At 51.7% G+C, this 26613-nt stretch overlaps 1 protein-coding gene across 1 annotated transcript in view; it reads right to left on the bottom strand.

The window, feature by feature from the left end:
• The window catches only part of Stk32c (serine/threonine kinase 32C), an 86089-nt gene that overhangs the window by 3878 nt on the left and 55598 nt on the right, over window positions 1-26613 (bottom strand). The window contains exons 3-10 of the mRNA XM_052762567.1: window positions 12957-13108; window positions 9704-9877; window positions 8738-8775; window positions 8562-8651; window positions 8016-8119; window positions 7214-7330; window positions 5965-6090; window positions 5735-5866 (exon numbers count right to left, since the gene is read on the bottom strand). Coding sequence (XP_052618527.1) covers window positions 5735-5866; window positions 5965-6090; window positions 7214-7330; window positions 8016-8119; window positions 8562-8651; window positions 8738-8775; window positions 9704-9877; window positions 12957-13108 — 933 coding nt within the window. The remainder of the gene's footprint in view (window positions 1-5734; window positions 5867-5964; window positions 6091-7213; window positions 7331-8015; window positions 8120-8561; window positions 8652-8737; window positions 8776-9703; window positions 9878-12956; window positions 13109-26613) is intronic.

Below are 26613 nucleotides of genomic sequence, written 5' to 3'. Positions count from 1 at the left end.
TATCTTTACCTCTGTTTTTCCATTATGGTGTCTCATAAATTTGCCATTCTGCTCGCAAGACATTCTGCAAGAACCAAGGTCCCCTGGGAACAGCCTTCCAGGGGCAAGGATGGGTGGCTATACCTCACACCCCTTCTTACTGAGAATGTGCCACAGACCCTGGCCTGTTCCTTTACTTGTAGGAGGCAGCTAGTTTTCTTCATTCCTGTCCAGTGCCCTCCAGAACCCTTCTTGACACCATGTCAAGGTAGGAACATGAACTAGGTGTGTGTGTGCACACACCCATGAATGTTCACGTGCCACTTGATCCTTTCTTGTGGCTCTGTTCCCTGACTTGGGCGTCTCCTCTCCTTGTATCTACAGCAGGTACAGACCAGTCAGTACTTAGCTGAAGGCTTGATGGGACTCAGAAGACCTCCAGATCTCTTCAGGTCTCTCCTTTTGCATGAGATATCACACACCCAACGTTTTCCCCCATTGCTGTGGCCGCCCTGAGAGGGGCCTCCATTCCAGCAGAGGAACTGACTTTAATCACCAAGAAGAGGTTGGGCTCTGTTCCTAGATGGGCCTAGCTGTGTTTGTCTATGTACTGTCTGACTAGTCTGAGAAGGTAAAAGCCATGTCAGGGATGAGGGTCTGAATCACAGCCTTAGACAGGATTCATCCAACAAAATGCTGAGATTGGCAGGGGTGTGTTGTGAGGGTAGGGAGGAACCAAATTGGCACTGCGATACTGGTGAAAAACCCAAGTATCAGCCGTAGGTCTGACCACGAGAACAGTACCAGAGCAGGGGTGGTGGTCTATCCACTAAGCTCCACATTGGCATATTCCTAGGAATTCAAGTCCCCGGCAGCCTGAGGAGCCCCTACAAAGACATCTAGTAAAAGTGGCTCTGAGTGAGACAAGAGGTAGACTGCTGTGGACTCTGAGTGGCTCCATGAGCCTCTTTCCTACAGACTGTCCTCTTGAGTAGTCCAGGTGCTGTCCTCAGGAGAACTCCTATGATGTCTTCCTGTGCTGGTTCTACTGGGCCTCCCTGCAGAGCGTTCACATTCAGCTCTTCTCCAGTGGCCTATGGTAGGCTGTTGGAGCCCTTGCCAATACACACAGAGCCACCGAATCCTAGGTCAGGTACAGGAGCGTGAGAGCTTGGCTCCTTTGGAGCTGGTCATGTCTGCATCCCAGTCTGTACCCTTGCTGGCTCAGGCTGAGGCCTGGACCCTCAGCGATTGCTCCCAGGCATACTTCCTTAGTGGCTCATATATATGCATAAGAATCTTCTGGTCAGGAAGACATCAGCAAGACTGAATAAACGCTCAGACTCAGCACTAGACTGATGTGTCACTCATGTCGACAGAGAGCCTGGGGAATGGAACCAGTTCCAACACCTAACTCTGTTGCAAACAGATGTGTCAAGGAGCTCAGGTACTGTTCCTAAAGTGCTCAGAATTCACTAGAAATGCAAAAGACCCAGACCAGTGCAATAATCTCAAAAGAACAAAGTGGCCAGAGTCACAATTTCTGGTTTCAACGTTGACTTCAAAGCGACAGTAGCCAAGACAGCATGTGCTGGATGAGGACAGATCAATGGGGTAGGATTAATCCATAAATAAACCCTGCTATTTATGGTCAGATTGATTTTTGAAAATGGTGCCAAGAAGTTCAGTGGGAGAAGAATAGCCCTCTCAACACATTTCTGCAACCATCTGATATCCACAGACAAGGGAATAAAGATGAGCCCTCCTCTGACACCACACATAAACATCCGCTCAAAGTGGATCACAGACATAAATAGGAGACCGGGAGCTATCAAACACACAGGCAAAATCCTCCTGACTACAGGTTCGGAGATTCTCCCCCAACACAGCAAAACAGAAGCGGTGGATGCTCCCAGCGGCTCGGCATGAAAGACTCCAGCTGCAGATGACACACCCACAAAGAAAAGACAGTCTAGCAAGCACATGACTGCCACCCATCTGACAAGCATTTGCACCAAAGTGTAAAGAATGAAACAAAACATAAAGATTTCTGCACTGGGTTCTGCTCTGTAAATAGCTTCCATGTTGCCACTCCCATTCTTTCCGCCAAAAAAAAAAAGAAAGAAAGGAAGGAAGGAAGGAAGGAAGGAAGGAAGGAAGGAAGGAAGGAAGGAAGGAAGAAAGGAAAGAAAGAAAGAAAGAAAGAAAGAAAGAAAGAAAGAAAGAAAGAAAGAAAGAAAGAAAGAAAGAAAGGAGGGGGAGGGAGGGAGGGAGGGAGGGAGGGAGGAAAGAAAGAAAGAAAGAAAGAAAGAAAGAAAGAAAGAAAGAAAGAAAGAAAGAAAGAAAGAAAGAAAGAAAAAGAAAGAAAAAGCTAATGGTCAAAAGATCAGTGGTTTTTCTTGGACCTGTCAGAGCTGAAGACAGAGGGTCCCAGTGCCCCCAAATCTACCGAAGACAACAGAGTCCCAGATGAAAGGGGCTTCCCTGGAGCTGAGACTAGTGGATTAAGAGCTGCAGGAGTGCTTCCTGGAGGACCTCCGAGGCTGTATTCTAGGCTCCACTCACCCATTCCTTCCTGGACTCCATTCCGGGAAGTCAACAAGTATTAATGGAGAACCCAGAAAGGTTCCCCACTTAGGCCTGGAAGAAGAGGGATGACCCGCCAGGTGAAACACATCCAGAGTCCCCTGTGGAAGTAGAAATTGGTGTCCAAGGGAAAATCCACTGTAGTGGGGAGGAGATTTTTCTGAGAGCAAACTCCACTAGCCTTGGCACGTCACCCGAGGAGAGAGAAAGTGCTGGGAAATGTTGGTAAGGGCACAGAGTTAATACAGACTACAGACCCTCCCCACCCGACTTCTGCTCCGAGCGAATGGCGGGCGCACAGCACAAGGTGAGCGGTGCTGACAGAAAGGGGCTTCTTCCTACGAGAACATTCTCCCACTCGGATGAAGAAGTGGTGTTGTTTGAAGGTAAATTTTAATTGGCTAAAGGCATATTGCAAGTTCTACTACAACCACTGGAAATACTTTTACATTGATTTATGTGTCTGCGTGCACACACATACGTGCCAGAGGACAACCTCTGGAAATCAGTTCTCTCCCTCCACCATGTGGGTTTCGGGAATCAAACTCAGGCCACGGGCTTGGCAGCAAGCACCTCTACCCACTGAGCCATCTTGCCGGCCCTCCTAAAACTACTATTGAAAGAACTGTAATTGGTGAGCTGAGGGAGGAGATGGAGGAACATCATGTAATGTGCTTGATGAAAATCTGAGGCAAAGCTGGATAGGAAAGAGCAAACATGGTAAGTAAACTGGCCACAAACACAGTAGATAGGAATCCGACCGTGTCAACATGAGTGGTCCAAACACACCCGCGAGAGACAGATATGGGCACAGAGGACTTGGAAAGATAATCCAGCTTTAAAAGAACAGGAAAGGGCAGTTCTCCAGTAAGATATGTAGTAAGCACAAAAGATGTTCATTAGTCAGTAAAACTCAAAAAAGAGCTGTAGGAGCTGGGAGTGTAGTTCAGTTGGTAGAGCACCTAGCATGCATGGAACATTGTGGGGTATGGCAGGGCATGCCTCCAATCCCAGCACTTGAATGGTAGAGGCAGGAGATCAGAAATTCAAGGTCATTCTTGACTATAAAATTGGTTTAAGACCAGCCTGGGTTACATGAAACCCTGTCTCAAAAAAAAAAAAAAAAAAAAAAAAAAAAAAAAAAAAAAAAAAAAAAAACCCAAAAACCCAACAGAGCATGCAAACAAACAAAATATTCCATCAAACCAAATAAAAACTACAAAAAAAAAAAAAACCAAAAAAACCTAGTTAAAAAAAAAAACCTTCAGTGCTTCATACTCAGTGTAGCGGTTACATTGAAGACGCAAACTGAGCAATAAGAACTGGTGAGGACATAAGGAATTTACAGCCCGAATACGTGGCTAGTGGGGGGATAAAATGCAGCTGCAGAACACACCATGGTGGATTCCTGAAAATGGAGGCACAGAGGTGGCACAGAGGCCGGATGTCACACTAAGGTCCCTCCCACGAAAAAAAAATGAGAGCACACCCCTACAAGGACCTACACACAAATTCATAGCAGTGCTATAATGATTCAAAAGCAGAAGTGGCCTAAATTCCAGTCAGGTGACAAAGGGCTGAGGGAAATGTGTGATATAGTCATGAATAAAACACTAAACAGAAACGGGATGCTTTTCACAATCAGAAGAGGGGAAGAGCTGGCCTTTGGGACAGCATGGGTGAGCCTTGAAAACACGGCATCCAGTGCAAGAAGTGTGCAGAACCGCACACTCTGATTCCATCTAGGTGAAATGTCAGAGCGGGGGACATCCACAGGGACAGAGGCAGCTGCCATGCCTGCAGGGGAAGGCTGGAGAAGAGCGGCTTCTAAGAAGGGGCTATGAGAAAGCTCTCCATGCAGATTCTGGTGGCATGTGTGCTGGAAGCTAGCAACGTTGCACTTCGTGTGAGTATGAGTGTGTGTGTGTGTGTGTGTGTGTGTGTGTGTGTGTGTGTGTGTGTATTGTATGCTATGTGATTGTAAGAAAATAAAGGTATTCATTAAAGTGCCTCAGTCTCAAGGTTCGCAATTTTCCCTAAGAAAGTTGGATGCTTTCCCAGTGTTAGCCGACTTCCAGAACACTTCCCACCCTCCAACTAAAGCTCCCACCAACTGCTGCGGGATGGCACCGAGTTCCTCCCGGTGCGGGTGCCTACCCATTCAGAGCCTCCAGAAGTCAGCATGGCAGTTAGAGTCTGTACATGTCTGGATTCTCACACTCGGTACCCACTCCCACACAGAGCCAGCTTCTATTCCCCAAAGCCCTGGTCCTAAACACCCCCAGCAAGAACCTCTGCCATCCCTACTCTTGGCACCTGGCCCAGGAACTGTCAGGCTGAAAAGCAACACACAGACACCAGGGGTGCCATGGGCAGTTGACGGAGAGAGAGGACAGGAGACCCACCTACCTATCTAGGCCTGAAAAATCAGGGCATCTAGAGGATGACCCCAGCCTTGCATCCCACACCCACTCAGGAACAACACAGGGCCCATCAGATCTGGGAGGGCAGACTCCAGAGAGACAGGCCCAAGTACAAGGCAAACACTGACCATTGATGACTACTACTCTGACATCAACACACAATGGTTACTCTCACCAGCTGCACTGTGGTCTTACGTACTAAACTGTGATTCCCCCACCAAAAAAAAAAAAACAAATGTTCAGTATCTAAACCCTAGAACCTGTGAATGTGACTTTATGTGGGATGCTCAAGATTGACAGTCACCCCCAAAGCCAGAAAAGCAGGGAAGGATTTCCTTCTTGGAGCCTTCAGAGAGCAGAGCTTTGACAACATTTTGACTTTGGATACTGGTACACCTGAGCACTGATGCACCAGGACACAAGTTGTCTGAGCGCTAATGCCCCTGGGCATAGCATCAGGGGCTTTTCACTCTCAGTGCCAGCCATGGCTCACAGCTGGTTCTCTCTGCGTGATCACTGTCCAGAAGGAGCAAGCAGCTGAGGGCAGGTATGCGGAAAGGCCGGGTGTGACGAGGGAAGCTGGTAACGGTAGAGGGCAAGTCCTAAGCCTCCTTGGGACCCTGGGAACACTATTGCGGGACTATAGAGTGCATGCCATGACCAGAGGCCATGCAGAGTGCTGTGAAGGGACCTTGCACACCCCACACAGGGGTGGGGAAGACCCACAGCCTGAGCCCAGCACTCACCGACTGTGAACTGTCCCTGCTGCTGTCCCGAGACTTGTTCTTAGCCAGCCGCTTCTTCTTCTTGTGCAGCGGCCTTGACTCCAGGATCATCTCCTCCAACTCAAAGGTGGGGTCACAGTGCAGGCGGCCTTTCTGTGTAGAGACATGGGGTACTGAGCCCTGCCTGTGGGTGCCACCCCCCTCCCCCCCAGCAGCCTGGAATTGCCTGTCTGAGCGCACGGGCTTCTTACATTGGGCACAAAGCCCGGCTCCACCTTCTTTTCACTCAGGTCATCCCAGAGCACGTGGGCCAGCGATGGGGCTGTCTGCATGTCCTGGAGACTGGAAAACCGGTGCTCAGGGTTCACAGTGAGGAGCTGCAAGGAGACCCCCTCTCAGACGAGTCCCACAGAAGAATGGTCACCTGCCCCAGGTTGGAGCAACCCTTGAAGGTGTCCAGAGGTCTGAGGCTTGGAACCTCAGGATCGCAAGTGACACGTGAGGAAAGGTGGCACCAAGCAATATGGCCCGAGGGACTGTGTGATCCCAGTGCCCTGATGCCCAAGGACAACGGGACCTGCAGGGACGTCCTGCCAAGATTTGCCAGCAGGTGGCAGTGGTAGCCTGGCTAATGTCCTCTCACTGGCACGTGGGCCCAACTAGCTATAAGGCAAAGCCTCTTCTGTTATGATGTGGAACCTCCAGGCTCCAGAAACCCAGGCATCCACATTGGGTCGGGACATCAGGTCACCAGGGCCAGGTGCCTCCTGTTCAGGTGTCATATATAATAACCCTTTCTCACATCTGTCCTGATCATGGGCTCTGCTTTCTGGATCCCCCCTTTAGGATACTCCAATCAACATATTTAGAGAAAAGCTCTTCATGTGATAAACAAGCCCTAGTCCAGTCCCAGGACATCTAGTGTCCCTGTGTCCCTCCATCCTCCTTCCAGTCGTTATAGACAGAACTTGGCTGTGAGAAAGGGAGGGGGGTGGCTTTTTTCTTTGCTCTCTGGGAGTGGTGACCCAAGCCCGTGCACCTTTCAGGGTGGGTGGGGGCAGAGGCAGAGGAGCCTAGAGCACAGTCTGAGTCACGTGCCAGCCTGGTACCCTCTCCCTCCTACATGTGTGATGCAGAAGGTTTGATGCCTGAATTCTTTGCCTGGGTCTGAGCATCCTGTGAAGTAGGGGATGGCCACATCCTGACACATGGGTTCCTGCCAGGGTCACAGAGAGGGGTATGCCAAGGGCCATTATGAGGGCCCAGTCAAGCTGTCTGTGAGATGCACACAGACAGCTTGCTGCCTGCTGCTGAAACTAGAAACCCACTTCTCTGTGAGCCGGACAAGGTCTCAGAGTGGTTGTCCAGGAAAGGTTACAGCTGTGCTAGTGAAGGGGTCTGTGCCCATGGAAAGATGGGGTGCCTCCCTGAGATCCTCAAAGAGTGAGTGCAGAAGGGATGGGACTCTGGTGGCGGGGGGTGAGGAGGAAGGAGGCTCACCTTCCGCAGCAGGGCCACCATCTCCTTGGACCAGGTGGGCACATACTGGACACTCACAGTGCTGAACAGCTGAACAAGTGACTCCACAGCATTGTTCGAGTGGATATCGTAGGGCCTCTGTGGGCAGGGATGCACTGCACTGGGTGTCCCTCTCCACCCCTGCACCCGGATGCACTGCACCAGGTGCCCCTCCCCACCCCTGCACCCGGATGCACTGCACCGGGTGCCCCTCCCTACCCCTGCACCCGGATGCACTGCACTGGGTGCCCCTCCCCACCCCTGCATCCAAGTACAAGTGCAGGCACCCTGGGAGCCAGATACAGCTCCAGCTCTGAGAAGAGCAGCTACCTGATCCAGAGCCCAGTGGGGGAAGCTTGCACCAGGACTGAACTGGGTACCACAGCCCAGAAACTCATCTGTCAAGAATATGCATTTCCTACCACCACTAAGACCTAAGGTCTGGGTGGATCAGTCCCAAAGGCCAGGAGGTGCTGTGTTCATCAGGACTGGGGTTTCATGGAATGGTGGGGGTACCCCAAAAGAGGATACTGAGGGCAGTATGAGGCCTAAGCACATCAGTGTCTCTGCTCCTAGAGAAAAAAACCAAAGTCCCTCCCAGGAACCTGCTGGGCATACATCCTGTCCATTGCTGACCACCCAAGGAGACTCACTTGCTCAGGCATCTACCATACTTTGCTAAAAGCCTGAGTCCTCTGAGGTTTGGGAGTACCATCCCCCCTCCCTGGCTCTCAGCCAATCTGGGGCAAGGAAGTGGCTGGCTTAGGGTTACAAGGTTCCATACCCATCCTCGCAGCAGCTCGTAAGCCATCACCCCCACCGACCACCAGTCCACCTCGAAGGAGTAGCCAGTCCCGCCGTTGACGAAAGAGTGGAAGATCTCTGGAGCTTTTCCAACAAAGAGAGGAAAGAGCTGAGCTGTGGGGCTAGAGGGCCTGATAACCGGGCAACTCACAGTCAGGCCTGGAAAGCAGGCTGCACAGATCTAAAAGAGAACCCTATCCACCATGATCCTGCACCGGTGCACCCGCAGGGAGCAGCGCCCTTCTGGAACAGGCCACAGCAGTTACAACATCGTGTACAGCTAGGCCATTTGGTTCCAGCCCAGGTCCTCTGTTCTAGTGAGTGTGCAGGGACAGAGGGGGCCATCTCATGTTTCCATTCCATGACTCTCATGTACACCCACAGATTTTTCTGCATGTATCAGATCGATCATATAAAAAAGCCTTTCTGTCAATCCTCTTGTGACTCTATATCTGACGGTGGAGGAAGGACTGAGGCAGTGGCATGACCCTGCACGGCCGGGTGTCACCTGAGGCCTTTGGCTTACCCATGTATGGTTTGGTCCCAGCTAAAGCTGTCGCCCTCTCCCCATCCTTTATGATGGTGGCAATGTTGAAGTCGGTCAGGTGTGCGTGTCCTGTGAGGAGAGGGCAGACCTGGTTTTCCAGATCCTGGGCAGGGTGCCCACACTCCTCTCAGTGTCCCAGAGCTCTAGACACTCACCTTGCTCATCCAGGAGAATGTTGTCAGGCTTGACATCTCTAGGAGGACAGAAGGTGACAAGAAAATCAGCTTGAACCCATGCCATTCCTGCCCTGACATCTCTGACAGTCCGGGGCTCCCCAGATGCCTCACTAGAGGCAGAGGCCCCAAAGGCATGACTTGGTATTTAGGGTGGGTTCTACATAGGACCTGGTGTGAGGCAGAGAGGACACTATTCAGAGGGCACCAAGGCCACCCAGAAGCCAGCTACAGGGAAGCCACCAGCAATCCATCTTCTGGGTCTTGGTGACCAGAGAGCATCTAGGACTGTATAAAAGGGTACCTACAGCTGGAAGCCCCCAAGGACTGCAGAAGACCCTCAGGGCCAGGTCCCCATAATGCCCTCACTCCAGAGCCCTGGAACTGCATGGGAGCGAACTCATGTACATCGCGACCACAACTCAGTTTCAGTTCTCTCTCCTTGACTTCCAGACACACAACTAGTGTTCAGAAACCATCACACACCCAAATTATGTCCGGACAACAGAATCCCCAGGGCAGAGAGGCAGAAATCAGGTTTATTAGACTTCTAACACACCTCAGTTTACACCGAGGCTGCAGGATTTCAACCTAATTTCTGCTTCCTAATTCTACCTGCTTGCTAATTAGACATTTTACAATTCCATCTGTTTTGCAAGAACACCGCAATCAGTGTGAAGTCCCAGGATGTGGTCATTGGACAAATAAGAGCCTGGATGTAGCCAGGCCCTGTGGTCCACTCGTGAGGACTAAGTCCTCTGTATCCAGCCTCAAACTGGGTTGTTTGGACAGGGCCCACCACTGGGAACAGGTCCTTATGGGAGGGTGGGATGAGGAGCCAGACCAGACTCTGCTAGACTAGGGATACCCCCCTTAGGTGGTGTGACCCAAGGTTATTACCAACCATTCAACCCCGGTAGGTGCCTCATCCCCCAGGTGTTCACACACCTGTGGATGATGTGTTGGCTACGCAGGTAGTCCAGGGCCAGGGCCATCTCACAGATGTACAGCCTCACCGTGTCCTCTGAGAACTGGACATTCTGCTGTAGGTGGTAGCGCAGGTCTCCACCCAGAAGCAGATCCACCACCATGAACATGTCCTCCTCATCTTGGAATGAATACCTGTGGGCACCAGGGGAAGACTTGGTATATGAATGGCTGAGGAGCTAGAGCAATGGCTCCTGCCACAACTGGTCCTTCCTCCTTCCAGTCTGATCGCCATCCTGCCTAAGGCAGTGACTACATTTCTCCCTGCTCAGAGCTGCACCGGGACTCTAGGGAAAACAGAACAGCCATGCCCCAGAGGGTAGTTCAGCTGTGGAGCAGAGATGCCTGTAAGTGACATGGGAGACCCCAAAGAGTGCACATTCCTGGGCTGTTTCAGGTCTCCCTGGTTTCTTCTATGAGAATAACGAAACAAAACAAAAACACTGGCTGGGAAAAGAAGAACGTGAGTCAGTCCGAGCCAGGGAAATGCTTAGGACAGAGCCGGGCGAGAAATTGGTGTTTAATGACCAGAAGCCATGGTAATGATGGTGGTGGTGACGGTGGAGATGATGCTGATAGCAATGGTGATGATGGTTGTGATGATGGTGGTGGTGATGGTGATGATAGATGATGGTAACGATGGTTGATAGTGATGATGGTGATGGTGGTGGTGATGACAGATGATGGTAACGATGGTTGATAGTGATGATGGTGCTGGTGGTGCCGGTGAAAGTGACGGTGATGGCAGTGATATTGAGGGTGGTGGTAATGATTTCAATGGTGGTGGTGATAATGATGGTTGACCATGGTGACTACGGTGGTAGTGGTAACAGCGATGGTGGTGTGACAGCAATGGCGGTGATGATGACTGTAATAAGAGAAGCCGGTGGTAGTATCTTGCATGTTGATGATAATGGAAACGATGGTGACAGCCGCAGAGCAGTGTTTTAAGGACTTCCTTCCGCTCAGTACTCTCTTTCGTGAGCTCTCGGAGGCAACTCTAATTTCTAAACAACTGACTCTTTCATGAAGAAAGTCACAGAGAATTCCCTTTCGTGTGATGTCCCACTTCCTGCCCTCCATAAGCCACCCTGTCTCATCCTCAGTGGAAGGTGGCCTGGAGAAAGTGGCCCGAGCAGGAGTCTGCAGAAGGGGTCAGGAAGAGGGCCAAGGAGCAAAGAGACTTGGGTTGTCACGGTGGCCCCAGTACACAGAGCCCTAGATGGCAGGTGACATCCTCCAGAGGGCTGGTGTGTGGCAAGTGCAAGAGCAAGAGGAAAGGAAAAAACCGGGTGGTGGTGCACTCCTTTAATGCCAGCACTCGGGAGGCAGAGCCAGGCGGATCTCCGTGAGTTCGAGGCCAGCCTGGGCTACAGAGCGAGATCCCGGACAGGCACCAAAACTACACTGAGAAACCCTGTCTCGAAAAAACAAAAAAAAAGGGGGGGAATACAGACTCTGAACTCCTGGCTTGTGGCCCCCAAGTCACACCAACACCTGCACAGTTGTAACAGCCTCACTGGGGACCTCCTGTGTCACAAGTGAGAAGACTAACAACAAAGAGGTCAGAAGTGTGGTCGACAGCAAGGTAGGGAACTCAACCAGAATCCATGGACCCGACCATTAGGCAACACTGTCTTTTAGAAAGCCTGGGGAGGTTGGGTTGCTAAGGCCCCAAACAGGAAAGTCCTGGGCTTCCTTTTTCCCAAGATGTTTCGTTGTCAACACTGTGTTCTCACCTCACAGCAGACTGCCCTCCTTTCTCCTGACCCACCCCCGTGCCCAGTCCTGACCTCCTGAGCTACAGCATGACAGGGCAGGTCTGAGGGGTACTTCTCATTTAGACCTCTCCACTTTAGATGTCGCTCAGCATGCTGAAAACAAGATGATGTTTATCATAAAAATGCTGTCTGAATCTATCACTCTTCAGCCTGCCTGGAAAGCAGCAGCCACAGCACACTAGAGCTCTGAGTAGGAAGGAAGCCACTGAGTCATGCTGTGTAGCCTCTGGGAAATGGCCACTGTCCACTTTGAAGTTTCTTGGCAAAACAAAGCAGCAGGTTGCAGTTTGGGGGATGGGTCTGTGCTCTAAGCAAGTCTTAGGTTCACTGTCAAACAGAACATACTTGCTTTCCACTGCCCCAAACAGCAGTTGGCTGCTCCTTCCTGAAGCTCTGCCAATGGACACAGGGTCACCTACAGGAGAGGGACACCTATGACTTCTAGAGGCTACTTGGCCAGGGATCCCTACTGTTGGAAAGCCTGTGGTCCACGGAGCCTTTGTCAATCATGCCTGTCCAGGAGCACAGCCCAGAACAGTCTATATAGGAAGTCTACATAGCCCACTATAGGAAGTAGTCAGGGAGAGCCCCTGGGTCAGGGAAGAGCCATGTACCGGAGAGGACTCCAGTGTTAGGAAGGCCCCCTTTGAGTCAGGAAGCAGTCCTGCAAGGGAGAGGACCCTGGGTCCTTCCTGGAGAGGAAGGAATCAACCTCCCAACAGCTCATAGGTTCTTATGTGTCTGGCACTCATTTTGTGCAGTGTGGTGGCTTGAAAGAAAATGACCCCCATAGGCTCATAGCAAGTGGCACTATTAGGAGATGTGGCCTTGTTGGAGTAGGTATGGCCTTGTTGGAGGAAATGTGTCACCAGGAATGGGCTTTGAGATTTCAGAAACTCAACCTAGGCCTAGTGGCTCTCTCTCTTCCTGCTGCCTGCAGATCTAGATGTAGGACACTCAGCTACCTCTCCAGTACCATGTCTGCCTGCATGCCGCCATGCTTCCCACCATGACAATAATGGACTAAACCCCTAAACTGTAAGCTAGCCCCAATTAAATGTTTTCCTTAATAAGAATTGCCATGGTCATGGCATCTATTCACAGCAATAGAAACCCTACCCAAGACATGCAGGAACCTGAAGGTCCTCCCCTAACTTGGTAGTACAATTTAGTGCTAAACTCTGGGCTCCTCAAAGATTCTGGGGGGATTCTATACAAATCCCAGCACATCATTGGTCCCTGGGCCCAGCAGGCCCTGAACACAGAAGCTGAATAGATGGTGGGGGGCACGGAGGCCTGGGGGCAGAGGGCAGAGGAGGGAGGGGAGCATCCCAGTGGTATTAGAGCCAAAGAACAGCAGGGCCCCTTATCCCATTCCAGAAGGCAAATCACACTGCAAGGGGCATCCACAGCAGGTCCTGGGGTGGGCTCACCAGAGGTTCACCAGGAAGACATGCTCGATCTCCTGCAGGATCTCCAGCTCCCGGAAGACATTTCGGACCTCATCACGTTCGATGCATTGCTGCTTGTTCATGTACTTCATGGCATACATCTTCTCAGTGTCCCGCTTCTGCACGATGCACACCTGGAGGGCCAAGAGCCGTTGAGCAGAATGCGAGAAACCAAACTCTTCAGCTCCCTCCACCCTGAGAGAGCCAGGGTTCCCAGCCAGCAGAGGGACAAGGCAGTGAGCAGGCCCCCTCTACAGACTGGCAGAACCCTGTCTCCGTGCACCTAGACAAGAGTCCTAGCTTCATGGTGGGCTGCCCTGTGTGGAGTGCTAAGCCCCTCACCAGCCATGACCTGTGTAAGTGATCTCACCTTACCAAGCTTCAGCACCCCTTCTCAGCATGTAGCTTTGAGGGCCACTGGGGCTGCTGTGTGGTTTAAGTGTGAAATGCTCCTTCCACAGGTTCAAGTGTTTAAGCATCTAGCCTCCAGTGGGTGGCTCTGTTTTGGAAGCTTGCAGAAGCTTTAGCAGGTAGAGCCTTGCTAGAGGAAGCAGGTCGCTGTGCTTGGGAGCAGGGGTGAGGGGTAGGGTTTGGCCCTACTTCCTGTCTACTCTCAGCATCCTGGAAATGCCCTCACAGACCCATCCAGAGGTGGGTCTCTTAGTTGATTTCAGATCCCATCAAATTAACATTCAAGATAAGCATCACGGGAATGAAGGAGAGAACGCACTTAGCACAAAGCTGTGCGTCCGGGAAGCCTCCATCCACCACAGGATCACCGTTTCCACTGACCAGGGACTGTCCTTGATAGCAGGTCCCTGTGCAGTCCTAAGACTTTCTGAGCATGACACTGTCGTGGCCAACTACCAGCACCGGTACTACTTAGCAGAGAGGAACAGGTGATAAGAAGGACGAGGTGAGGAGAAAAGCAGCTGGTACCCCTTGTGGCCAAGAACCAAGGACAAAGATTCCCAAAAGAAAACAGGAAGTCAAAAAACAAAAACCTGGTGCCCAATCAGCACCCACCCTCACTGCACGTCACAGTGACCCTCTGGAGGACAGGTGACTCAGATAACCAGAGCCATTGCTGAGGGTTCCTACAGACTATGGTCTCCAGGTCTCTGTGGAACACTAGCCACAGGTCAGAATGATTCTGGACCTCAAGGTGGGTGAGACTCCCAGGTGTCACCAGAAAGCTCGGCGCTCACTGTATACCTCAGTGTCACCGGCCTCAGACCACCCTGAGGGGACCCACATTCCTTTTCCTGGGAATACACACAAGGTAAAAGGTCTCTAGGATCCTTTGAGGAAGCTGACATTTAACTCTATGTCAGGCCTCCTGCCACTGAGTGGTAAGCTTAATGACTGCCACTCAGCCATTGAAGAGTCGCCGAAAGGACTTTTAATGACATGCCACAACTGTGGGACACCAAGCAAGGACACTAAGCGGTGCAGTATAAACATCGGGGTGACGCACACAGTCTGCCTGGAAGCCAGAAGTGAGCCATGGAGATGAAAGCAGCTGGGGTGGATGGAAGCAGCTGTGCAGACACTTCTTGGCTATGTTTCTGTCACTCTACTGTGACGTTCCGGTGACAGCCGCTGCTGTGGCCCCTGCCCTTACAGCAGCGGCGGTAGGGCTGTCTGGCACTCTGGTCTTGGATGGAGGGTCTGTGGATGAAGTGGCTGAACAGCTTCTCTCAGTCCTGAGCCCTACATATCCTCCCACCATCCAGAGACACACCCTCTGTATCCACAGCTGCAGTTTCCAAGGCAACACTGAATACATAGCACCTTGCCCACAGGCATGGTAAGCCCAAGGGAGCTAAGCCTGAGACATGATTCCAGCAGGATATGGAGGGGACATCTGACTGCCTCTAGGAGCCCATCCACCTCAGCATAAACTCGCCAGTGGCACAAACACAGCCAGGTCCCCGCGCAGGCCACAAAGACCCTTGCGGAACTCTGCTGGAAGCTTCCTGTGCTGAGACTGATGCCCCAGGGATGGGAGCTCACCCTGAATATGCTCCAGCTCCTACCTCCAAGGACCACCACCACCCCTGTACCCCAGTCTCAGAACTGCACTGACTCTGAGGAGTAGGCCTTTGGGAACAAGTGTGGGGTTCAGGGCCCGTAGAGGACATACAGAGAAGGGGGTCTTGTCTCTGAGGGTGAGTTGGGGCAAAGATCCTTCTCAAATCTTTCTTTTCACTTAAAAAAAAATTAAAGCCAAGTGGAGCTGTCCTCAGTAGATAGAGCAGTTGTCTAACATGCACAAAGCCCTGGTTCAACCCCCAGCACTGCATAGAACTGGATGTGGTAGTGCATTCCTGTAAACTCAGCAATGAGGAGATGAAGGCAGTCCAAGGTCATCCTTGGCTACATAGTGAGTTCAAGACTAGCCTAGGTTATATAAGACTCTCTAAAACACAAGAAAGAAAGATAAAAGGAAGGAAGGTGTGGCGGTTTGAATAAAAATGGCCCCATGGACTCCTAAGGAGTGGCATTATTGGAGGTGTGGTCTTGTTGGAGGAAGTGTGTCACAGTGGGTGGGCTTTGGGGGTCTCAGAAGCTCAAGCCAGGCCCAGTGGCTCACTTGCTCTTCCTGCTGCCTGGGGATCCAGATGTAGAACTACCTCCTCAGCTGCCTTCCCAGCACATGTCTGCCTGCATGCCACCATGCTTCCCGCCATGATGATATTGGACTGATGTTTTCCTTCATAAGAGTTGCCATGCTCATGATGTCTCTTTACAGCAATAAAAGCCTAACAAAAACAGAAGGGAAAGAGAACAAAGGGGGAAAGACTGACAGATAGACACACTTACACAGAGGGGTGGAGGTGGGGGGTGAGAGGGAGATCAAAGGTTGTTCCCCCCAAAAAACCATAGAGCTCACTAGCTGGCTTCCCAGGATATATAAGAATATAAACCCAGGCTGGGCAGTGGTGGTGGTGCACGCCTTTAATCCCAGCACTCAGGAGGCAGAGGCAGGCGGATCTCAGTGAGTTCAAGGCCAGCCTGGTCTACAAAGTGAGTTCCAGAACAGCCAGGACTACTACACAGAGAAACCCTGTCTTGACTCCCCCCCCCCCACACACACACACAAAAAAAGACTACAAACCCAGAATCTCCCAAAAAGGCCTCAGACAGTCAAGTTTAACTTGCCTTTCTGTGTCCCTGGACCGTGTTCCATGGACTGTCAAATTAAGCCAGTCCCCCAGAAATCAGGCTAACATAAAGGAGAAGGTGAAAATCACGGCTACTGGGCAGCTGTGCACATGTGTCTGAATAAGCACAGTGGCACTCCAAGCCAGATCATCTGCTTGTTCACGCTTGCTCTGCAAATGCTCTCTCAGGACTTCTGAGCCTGCCGAGAAGACGGCTGGATCCTCCTCTGCCCTCTTGCTAGAAGAACCACATGTCCTGAAGGGAAAGCTGCAGGCAGTGCCCTGGGCGACAGGTAGAGCTGACCCAAAGGCTCTGGGTCAGAAAGGGTTCAGAAAGAAGGAGACCTCAGAATGCCTCAACAACCCTTCGGTAGCATCTGGCCACTTCTCAGAGTCCACCCACCCCCAAACCAGCACCTGCACAAGCCCAGGCAGGTTTGTGTACAGGCCACCGAGATCCCTGCGAAGCACTGCCTGGCTCTCAGCCTAGCTGGGTCTCTTGGGCATTCTGAACTTGGATAGACTTTGATACCAATCCCACTCCGTGATTCTAACCGTACAGCTGCAGAGAAGGACCCACAAGCTTATGGACTGGAATAAGGTGGCCTCTGGATACATCAGCTCAATCTAGGATGGGGGGTCAAGCCAAGTCAGCCATGGTTGGCTACTAAACAACATCTACCCATTCAACAATCCTGCCCACAAGGGTTCCCTCAAGTCAAGCATGGAGTTGTGACTGAGCGCAATGACAGCCAGGTCAGTGAGGGAGTTAAAACTATGCCACACTGGCACACTGACTATTTTGAATTAAAGGTACTTTAAAAAAAAAATAGCAGGCATAAGCCAATCTCTGACTATCGTGCCTCCTAAAAGCAAGAGCTGAAATCCCTTCCCTTAACTGGAAGGGAAGCAATATCCTGACTCAGAACCCAAGACCAGAATGGGAGGGCTGCCTAGACCTCTCTTGTAGGCTGTTCCTGTTTAATCCTCCTACATGTCCTGGCTGCTTCTTTACAGGTCAGTAGCTGTGTGATGCCAGGAGCTCTTGGTCAGACCACCTAGACAGCTAGCTGCCTTGGGTGCTGCCTAAGCCTTGGCCTTCACCACAGAACTGCAGCCCTGTCCAGAGGTTCTGTGCTGACATGGGGTCCCTCCCCATGGGCACATGGGTCAGGTCAGCAGCACCCACTATCTCCCGGGCAACAGGAAGTAGTCCCTTTTGGGGATGGCACCTGTAGAGGGAGCTTATGACATCTCTGGTTTAAGATGTCTCCAAAAGAAGATTGTGACTCAGACCTTCCAGGGGCCAGCAACCACCAAGGAGACCCAGGAACCTCACCCTCCTGTCTTCCGTTTCCCTACTGGTAACAGCAGTCCCTGCAGGAGCCATGGCCTTCAGGCACAGATGCAAGGGCTGAACTATCATGTGTCACCTCAGTCCTCTGCAGTATGGGGAGAGACGCTCTGCAGGATTTTCTAGTAAGACTGCCAGGCTAGACCTCTTATCCTGCAGACAGCCTTAGCCATGGCCCTCTGGCCCAGGCCTCCCGGCCCCAGCTTTCTGGTCATGAGATTGGCTGCAGATGAATGCCCCTCCCCCCCCTTGGAGCAAAGAAGCAGAAGGAGCCCTGTGCTAAGGTGGTCCTCCCTGCCTCAGGTGTCCTCACAGCCGTCCCCAAAGCTTCTACACCAAGACATTTTTAGCTGTCTGTTCACACTCTGCCACCCTCTCTTGCACGTGAAACCCATCCTGGACCATTCTGGAAAGCTTTGGGGGCTGTTCTGTGATCACAGAGGAACCCGCAAAGGTCAGCATGTGGCCCCTGGAGGCACCCATCTGGGTCCGAGGCTAGTTCAAGGGTGTCCCTGGAGTCCCTGCTCCGAGACTCACTCTTCCATCCCTGTCTCTCTTTCCAGGGTTATGGTGGAGGGGGGCCATACGGGAGGCAGGGCAGCTGCAGAATGCTTTGCAGAGGCTGGCAGCAAGCCCTTCTGATGGCATGTGAGGGACAGCTTATGTGGACTGGGGCTGTAGGGCGGTGGGTGCTGGAGAACGTGACCCAGTCACTCACACAGGTCCTAAGTGAGACCTCTCCAGAAAGGGGGCAACACAGATGACTTTGCCCTACTCCGTGAATGTGACAGGAAGAGCCTGGGTAGGGGCGACCACTGAGACATCAAGTGTGTGGATAGAGGACTCCTGAGGGTTTGAGAGGCCACACCTGCTCCAAGACTGAGTCAGCGGCAGGTTGGCAGGCCACAGTGTCAGAGGGACAGGGGAAAGCACAGGCGGCCAAGTGTTGAGCCGCAGATTTTTTTCCCCCTGAGCTAGTTACAATCCTTTTTCAAATTATTATTTTGAAAGCCTATTGAAAATTTCAGAATGAAAATAAGTGTCAGTCGCAGCAGGCCACCCAGCCTACCTGGTCCTGGCTCCAGGCCCTTCTCTGAGTGACGCTTCATTCTGCTCCCAGGGAGCAGAATTAGGGGCCTATCAGTCAGAGGCCAGGCCAGTCAGAGCATGGGCACCAGGGCTTCTTGTCCCCCCCAAATACACCTTCAAGTAGGAGGCAGAGAATGCCAATTACTTCCAAGACAGAAGTGAGCAGGCTGGGAAAGTACCCCAGGAGGGCCTACCTTTAGGGGTGGGAGGGGTCTTTGCCTAGCAGGTCGAGAGCCTTAGGTTATTCTGTCCCTTTTGTGCCTCCCCTATGAAAGCTGCCTATATACCCCCTACCTAGGGTCAGCCATACACACCCACACACACCACAGGCCCTTTCTCCGGGATCCAAGAGAAGCCAAGGGTCTCAGTCTCCAGAAAGAGTATGAACTGTGGCTGTTTGAAGCTGGCATGTGGTAGGACTTAGCTTCAGTCCCAAGAAGTCAAACTGCATGGCCATTCCGAGCATGCCTATCATGATACACCGGCTCCCTAGGGAGCCAAGACCTTGGTCTAAACTTGTAGTACACCCTCACCTGGGGCACCTTCTCTCTCTTTTGAACCTGCTGATCTAGTCCTTCTCTCCTTAGTGATCTAAACCTTCACTGTCTTCCCACATAGGCGGGCCTGCCCAAGTCACTGCTGAGTGGGGCTGGCTGCAGAGTTCTGGACTGTGGACACACTTAACACTTGCTAGGGATGGTGCTGATTTTGCCCTTGGAATGGGTCATTAATTGCATCTAAGTGCCCTTTGGTGAAGGCAGCTGAGCAGGTTGAAGCCCAGCTGGAAAAGGCTTCGAATGCCACTCCCTACAGAGAGGCTCCAAGGAAGAGTTTTAGGCTGCCCTGATTTAGAGGGACTGCAGGTGTGGCTGGTCCGGCAACGCAACATTTCAAAAGGTGAATGGAGACCTAGGGCCTCTTACAGCTAAGCCTTTGCAGCAGGCCCCACTGAACTGTTTCCTCAAAGGAAATTGGTCTGGACTTTCTGGGCCACTTCCTCAGTAATCCACTTACACCAGACAAAGAGGAAGTGAGATCAGATCTCAGAGGAGTGAGCCCTGCTGCTCCTGGGCGGCAGGGCGCTCTGCAAAATGCCACTGCTCAGCCTGGAATAAGCTGGTGACTAATGGCGGTGTAAGTGCCATTCTAATTGAACACTGTTTACGCATCTTGCAGATTTAAGTGATTCACCCCAAGCTTTTTTTCTTTCTAAGTCATTTTTGTTCCCCAGAAAGCAAAGGGCTGACAACAGGTACTTAAAGCCTTGAAACACTATAATGAAAGCACCTCCTGGGAGTAGCAAAACCCAGGGAAGGCAGACTGGACCACAGGGGACCAGATAAGGATCCTGCCTTTCCCAGGATTCCGTTGGTTGCCAATGCCAGCAGCACAAAAATCACAGGATGGGTCCTGGAGAAGGTATATGTGGTTGCCAGACCTAGGGAGGTGCCTGGGTAAGGCACAAAGAAAACAGTGTCCTCCCCGCACCTAACCTCTGTCCTTCAGAGACTTCAGAGGAATGCTTGTCCTGGAAGAGGTACCATTTGGAGGGGTAGAGGGACAAAAGAGGAACACACACAAGGAAGAGAGGGGACAAAGACGTGGCTTGCTCAGCTCTTAAGCACTGCTCCTGGGGCAGCAGCTGGTGGGACTAAAGAAGCTTTGGACGTCACTAGACATTAGTCACTTCTTGTCATTGTAACAAGACACCAGACAGAAGCATCTCAAGGCTCAAAAGATTGATTTTGGCTCACAGCTTAGTAAGGTACAGTTCACCACAGTGAGGAAGGCATGACCAGAGTCCACGGTAGCAGACACCTGAGGCTGGGACCTGCCATATCCCTTAGAATTAAGAAGCAAAGATGCATGCTGCTGCTCAGCTCTTTCTTCTTTTATTCAGTCTGGATCTCCAGCTCACGGGGTGGGGCTGTGCCCACTGGGGGTGGGTTTTCCTCCTGAGTTCAAACTCGGCAAACACTCTCATGCACACCAAGTGGTTGTTGCCTCATACACTGATACATGGAGATAGAGCAGGCCAGTGGAACAGAACAGAAAATCAAGAAACAGACCAAGCTGCACAGAGATACTTCTTTTGTCATTACAGGTGGCTTCTCAAACTTAAGTAAAAAAAAAGAAAAATGACTTTTTAATAATTGATGTTGGGAACAACTAAGTAATTGTATGAAAATTTGATACATGCCTGACACTACAAACCAGGATAAGCTCCAGGTTATGAGTTTTAACCTGACAGATAAAACCTAAAAGCAATAGAAGAAAACATGAAGATGTCTCTCAATGGAGGTAGGGACAAATTTCTGTGGCTCTGAATCCAAAAGCAATTTGGAAAATAACTGATAAAAATGGTTGCATAAAAGAAAATTTCTGTGCATGGGAAAGGGTGTATAAATGAACCTGAAAGACAAGTAAACTGAGAAAATATTTGCAACTTAGGTCAGATCAAGGTTGGCATTCCTAATACATGTATATCAAGCTCTAGAGTCAAAAAACAGAAATACCAACTAAAGAGGAACGTGAACAAAAAAATAGGCAAATTAGCCTACCATAAGAGAAATGCAAGGCAAAGCTAAGTGAGTTAGTTGTTGTGCCTCTTCTGTCAGGCTGGCATAAATCCAAGCAGCTGGCAACAGGCCCTGTGGCAGGCACCCTGCGGACGACATTGGTGCCACCCCCCCATGCAGGGAGACTTGGCAATTTTCAGCACAATTCATGTGTACCACCCTCCAGCCCACATACTCCACTTCTAGGAACTAGCCCAAAGACAGACTGCAGGAGCACACGGGCATGGCTAGTGCATGAAGCACAGGGACAGTGGGGCTTGTTGATACACCTTCAGATGTAACAAATCATGACATAAATGACTGGCAGAATAATGGCCTCCAGAGGCGCATGTGACCTAATCCTGGGACCTGTAGATGTGTTACTATGCATGGGAAAGGGACTTTGCAGCTGGGATGATGATCTTGAAAGACAGCATCCTGGACCAAAGGTATCTGATGCTGCCACATGGTCCTTACCAGGCAGTGGTGGAGGCGGGGGAGCTCAAGTCAAAAGAGAGACACAAGACAGAAACAAGAGGCCCGAGTGGCAGCAAGACCACCAGCCAAAGACTGAGGAACTCCTCTAGACATGGGAGGCAGATTTGAAATGGATTCTATCCTGGAATGTCCAGAAGGAATGCAATCCAGCCCACACTAGGCTGTAACATATAAGTGGTCAGCACTCATGGAAAATGACTGCCAAGGTCAGATGCACACAGGTCTCAGGCGGGAGCAAGGCTCTCTGATGACGGAGGCTTGCTTCAGTCTCAGACGATCTGATAATCTGATCTTAGACATTTAGAGATGGAGAGGAGCTCATAGGTAGGGTCTCTCAAAGACAGAGCAACCTGGGCCACTGCTAAAACCACACAGCAGGGGAAGGACGGGCAGATACAGAGCAAGGAGACCAAAGCACTCGTGTAAAGATGCACTGTCAATCCAATTCAGAGAAGTAGTAAGAACAACAGTCATGAGTGCTGACCCTGACCACTGCTCACAGGCCCACCGTTGGCTATCTTGGGTGTGAAAAGGTTCTGTAGCTGCATTTAAGAAAATGATCCTTGTGTTTTGAAGACACCAACTGCAGCACAGAGGGAAGAGGTGGGCTGTTCTCTGTAATTCCGTTTCATGCATAAGAGAGTCAAGGGAGAGGAACGGCTTCCACAGGGTGGTCAGGTCTACTTTTGCTCTGTGGATGGACCCAAAGCTGCTGTTCACAGTGGCCAGTGGAGAGGTACAGTCGGCATTAGCTCTGCTCTATGCAGAGGCCTGGAATCCAAGGCTTAGGATGAAATGAGGACAGCAGCCTTCCACGGCAAGGGTCAACACTTGCTCTACTGTCCTGGCCCTAGAAACTTGTGAATTATCATGAGGCTCCCACAAGGGCTTGACACACAGAGGCAGCTGATTCAGCTGTCTCAGAGCAGAGTTGGGCCTTTGGAACCCCACCCCCACCCCCGGGCAGAGAAGGAAATGAGGTACATGGTGAGCAGCCTCAACCTCATGCAAGATACCCACAGCCTCCTGTGAACCTCAAAGCATGGCCTGATTCCTGGACAGCTGTGTTAGCCAGCCCCATGAGCTTCACCAGCAAGAGGAGCTCCTCCAGGCCCAACAAGCTGGGGGCAACCACCCTGCTCCTGGCAGTCAGCAGGACCACCCTCAGGATACCCTTGTTTGGTCTTCCCAAGTCAAGGCTACACAAGGACCAGGTTTAGCAGGAGGATGACAATGGCCTTCACACGCCTAAGCAGGGAAGAAAGCAAGAGCTCTCTGCCTGAGCCTGTCTCGAGGGAAACAGCTATTTTTAAGGCACCAGCACTCTGCCTGGGTGACCCTGAGAGGCAAGCCTGGCACATTCACACCGTGTTTTGGCCCACTTAGGAGCATGTGATAAATACTCTGCTACACGCTGGCTCTGTGGGGCGGTGGCTAGGAGGCTTTCTTTGTCCTATGGCGGCAGCAGAGGCAAGTCCAGAACCGAGCTGTTAGAAGTGGGACTTGCAACAGGCTGCTGATGCCCCAGACCGCAGCATTCTCAGCCTTCACAGCCCCCATGGCATCCTTGGTGCTCATAGTACCCACAGTTCCTGTGGCACTCCTGGGCTGCCACAGCCCTGGTGGTACCCTCAGCCAAGACTCAGAGCACAGCCCCTCTCAGGAAAACATCTCTTCCGATCTAGTAAGGGAAGAAAGCCCCTCTCCTTGGTCAGCCTCTTGCAGCTGGTGCGGACCTCACTCACCTCGTGACCTTTGAAGAATCCTCCAATAGCTATGCTCAGAACTCCCATGGGTTTCTTTCACCTCCAATCCTGGAAGGGATGGAGTCCTGTTTGATGCTCAGCATTTTCCCTTCTTCAAAGCCACTGCAGCCAGCAGCCCTGGCTTTCATGGCTAAAGGCCACTGGTGCACACACACACACACACCCAGCGTGGGAGGGCACAGAGAGTGTCCTGGGGTGAGGACAGGGCCCAGATGGCTTCTAGAGAGGTCTGTGCTTGGAGGCCCACAGAAGAGAAGTTCATAGGACATCAGGCAGACTGAGTGCCCCAAGACCACTTCTCCAATGAAGGTCCGAGGCAGAAAAGTTCACCGTTCACTCAAAATTTAAATCTCAGAGCCAGCCTGGGCCTGAGTGGCAGAGTGGGGGAGGGGGGGGAGTGAGGGCAAGCACCCTGTAGCTGGGCCAGCTGTAAGAGACTCACTCAGACCTGACAACTGTCCACTCTGGGTGTCTCTACTGCCCTCCCGGAAGCTATCTGCTGCTGTGATCCCTTAAAAGGACCTCAGGTCCTGTGAGGCGTCTCTCACCTCTCTCCTCCTCCACTAGTGCGAGCATGTTTTCTGCCCTCTTTTTTTTTTTTACAATCAGCAAAAGTACGAACAAGAGTCAATTTCAAACCATCTTAGGTCACAACCAATATAGTCAACAGCTGCCATTGTTTTGAGGTCTCCAGGGCACACTCCCTGACAAATGAGATAGCCCACTCAATGTGCTTGGCCCTAGGAAGCTCTCATCCACCTCTGCCAGTGGGGTAGACGCCACAGGTTGTCTGTGAGAGGGGACCAGGCCGATGCTTTAGCCAGGGTCTGCGTGCTGCAGGACCAGACGGCCACAGCTGGGGAAATGAGGCTCAGGCACGAGCAAGGAGTGCATGTGCTCAGGGTCAGCAGCACCCGGAGCAGGCAGAGACATCTGTAGCTGTTACTGACATTGGTGACTCTAATGGCCACCTTGAGCTTACATTAGTGATGCTGGCCATAGATGCTACCCACATTGGGATAGCCGGTCCCATGATGGGACCACGAAGCAATGGCCCTGACATCCACAGCACAAAGATTTGAGATGCTAGACCCTAGAGTTCAGGATTCAAGGTCTGACTGTCTTGGGAGAAAAGAGTGGAGCTGATGGGAAAGTCAAAACAGTCACTTGACACTGGAATAAGCACCAAAGGGTAAGTTGCTGCCAACACACTAACTTCCATCCTGCTGGCGTCAGAGTCCACTGGCTGTGAAGATGAAGGACAGATGGTACCACCTGCCCAACTAAGTTGACACAGGCTGCCTCCGATTGACCTTCTCATCCTGGTGTCTTGGGTGATCCATATGGGCTGTAGGCAGAACTGGCTCCAGCAGCCCCAGAGGTGACCCAGGCCCCATGATTCAGCATTAACAACTGGGTGACATCCCAGTACTCAGGCATCTCTGAGCTCTCTGTGGCCATGACTGGCCTCCCGCTGTTGTGTGGACCAACTTAGAACCAGATTCTCTGCAGACAGACTCAGTGAACCATCGGCTCAGTGATGTCCCACAATACTCCTGGCAGGATGCAGCCGCTGAGAGGTTGCCATGGCAACCACAGTGCTTTCTTGTCTCTGAAATGCTGGGCAAAGCCAAAGTGTCATCACTGGGGGGGGGGGGCACGTTAACAGATCTGTCAAGGAAAGGCAAGGGGGCCCTGGCCCAGCCTCACATCAGCCTAAATCCCCCAAATTGCACGTCCACATTGAGGATCATTTTCCTCTGGCTGGAGCCTCTCCTGGATCTATCTGAGGATTTGGGGACTCAGCAGGGGCAGAACTGCTGGCGTGGCTGGGGACTACGTCAAAGGCATTTTGCCCCCAACTCCCTTAGTTCTTTCCCCATAAGCTTAAGGACACAGAAGCTGTCTGTGTGGTGGGCCTGGGCCTTTCTACCGGCGTGCACTCCCTCCTTTCCCATATAGTGGCTCCATCGGTTCTTCTGTGAGAGCTCTGCAGCCACAACGCTAGGCCCAGCTCCTTGGGGTGAGACCTCATGCCCAGACTGTAGTAGGGCAGAAAGGGACCAGGTCTCCCTCCCCAGAAATCACTGTGTCTAGGCACCCTGGAGCCTCTGTGTGAGTTGTGGCTGGCCATAGCCTGGGGACAGAAAGAAGGGGAAAGAGAGTCTAAGGAACAGAGAGTGACGAGGGCAGTAGGGAGGTTAGAGAGAAAGGTGAATGGAGAGATCCATCCAGTTTGAAACTGGGCCCATAAGGCCCTCGGCAGGAGGAACATTCCTGCCAAAACAGCATACAATGCCGGCTGTCCCAAAGCCAATCAAAGTACTAAAACCCCACCTGGACTAGGGCCCCTGGACTCCCTAAAGGACATCCAGACCCAAGAGTCATGCATCTCCTTGGACCTTCCTAGGGCTCCCTTGATCTTCCTCTTGCTGATGACACTTCAGATGATCTTCAGAACCGCCACTTTGCCCTATAGATAGCACTGACCGACATTAATGTTCAGCCTTGAGTGCATTTGGCACATCACAGGAAACATGCTTCTAAAACTCCCCACACCTACTGGAAGCCGGAAGCTGGTCCTGTCTTCCCAGCAAGAACTGTCCATAGGCTGCAAGATCACTATCTTGACTGCCTGGACCCCTGACTGGGTATAAGTCCTATATCCAAGGCTATCCAGCCTCTTCCCAGTCATAATGGAGCTCAAGAAAGCAGGCTTTCCCTTCACTATGGGGAGGTGTTACAGTGAGGGTGCTGATGGGCAGGACCAACGCTGGGAGGCACAGACCAACCAGGCCTCCAAATGGAAAACTGAATTCTTCACTACAAGAATCAACACCATACAGAACAACACCACACACAACTCTAAGAATAACAAAATATGGGGCACATAAAGGAAGGGGTCAGGTGACATGCCCAAGCCTGCCACTTTGTGGTACTGAATATTGTGAGGTAAAGGACAGAGAGCCAACAAATGCAGGGAAGGTTTTCCAAGAATGCCCCAGAGCTGCTGAGGACACATCCTCCAGGGTCTTCCCTTTCACCACAATCTGGCCTGCTCCAGGAGGGCCTGCCCCTCATAGAGACCCTGGAGGCAGACCTGCCCCCAGATAGGCTTGATCACAAGCCAGCGCAGCTCCCCTGTGCCAGCAAGGACCTCTGGGTGCTCCCAGGTATGTCATGTACTCTCCCTGAGTGTCCCTTCTC

The sequence above is a fragment of the Peromyscus californicus genome, unplaced genomic scaffold, assembly GCF_007827085.1.
Source record: "Peromyscus californicus insignis strain IS unplaced genomic scaffold, ASM782708v3 Scaffold_4__1_contigs__length_199733344, whole genome shotgun sequence".
NCBI lineage: Eukaryota > Metazoa > Chordata > Mammalia > Rodentia > Cricetidae > Peromyscus > Peromyscus californicus.
This window is presented reverse-complemented; position numbering and strand designations above follow the sequence as displayed.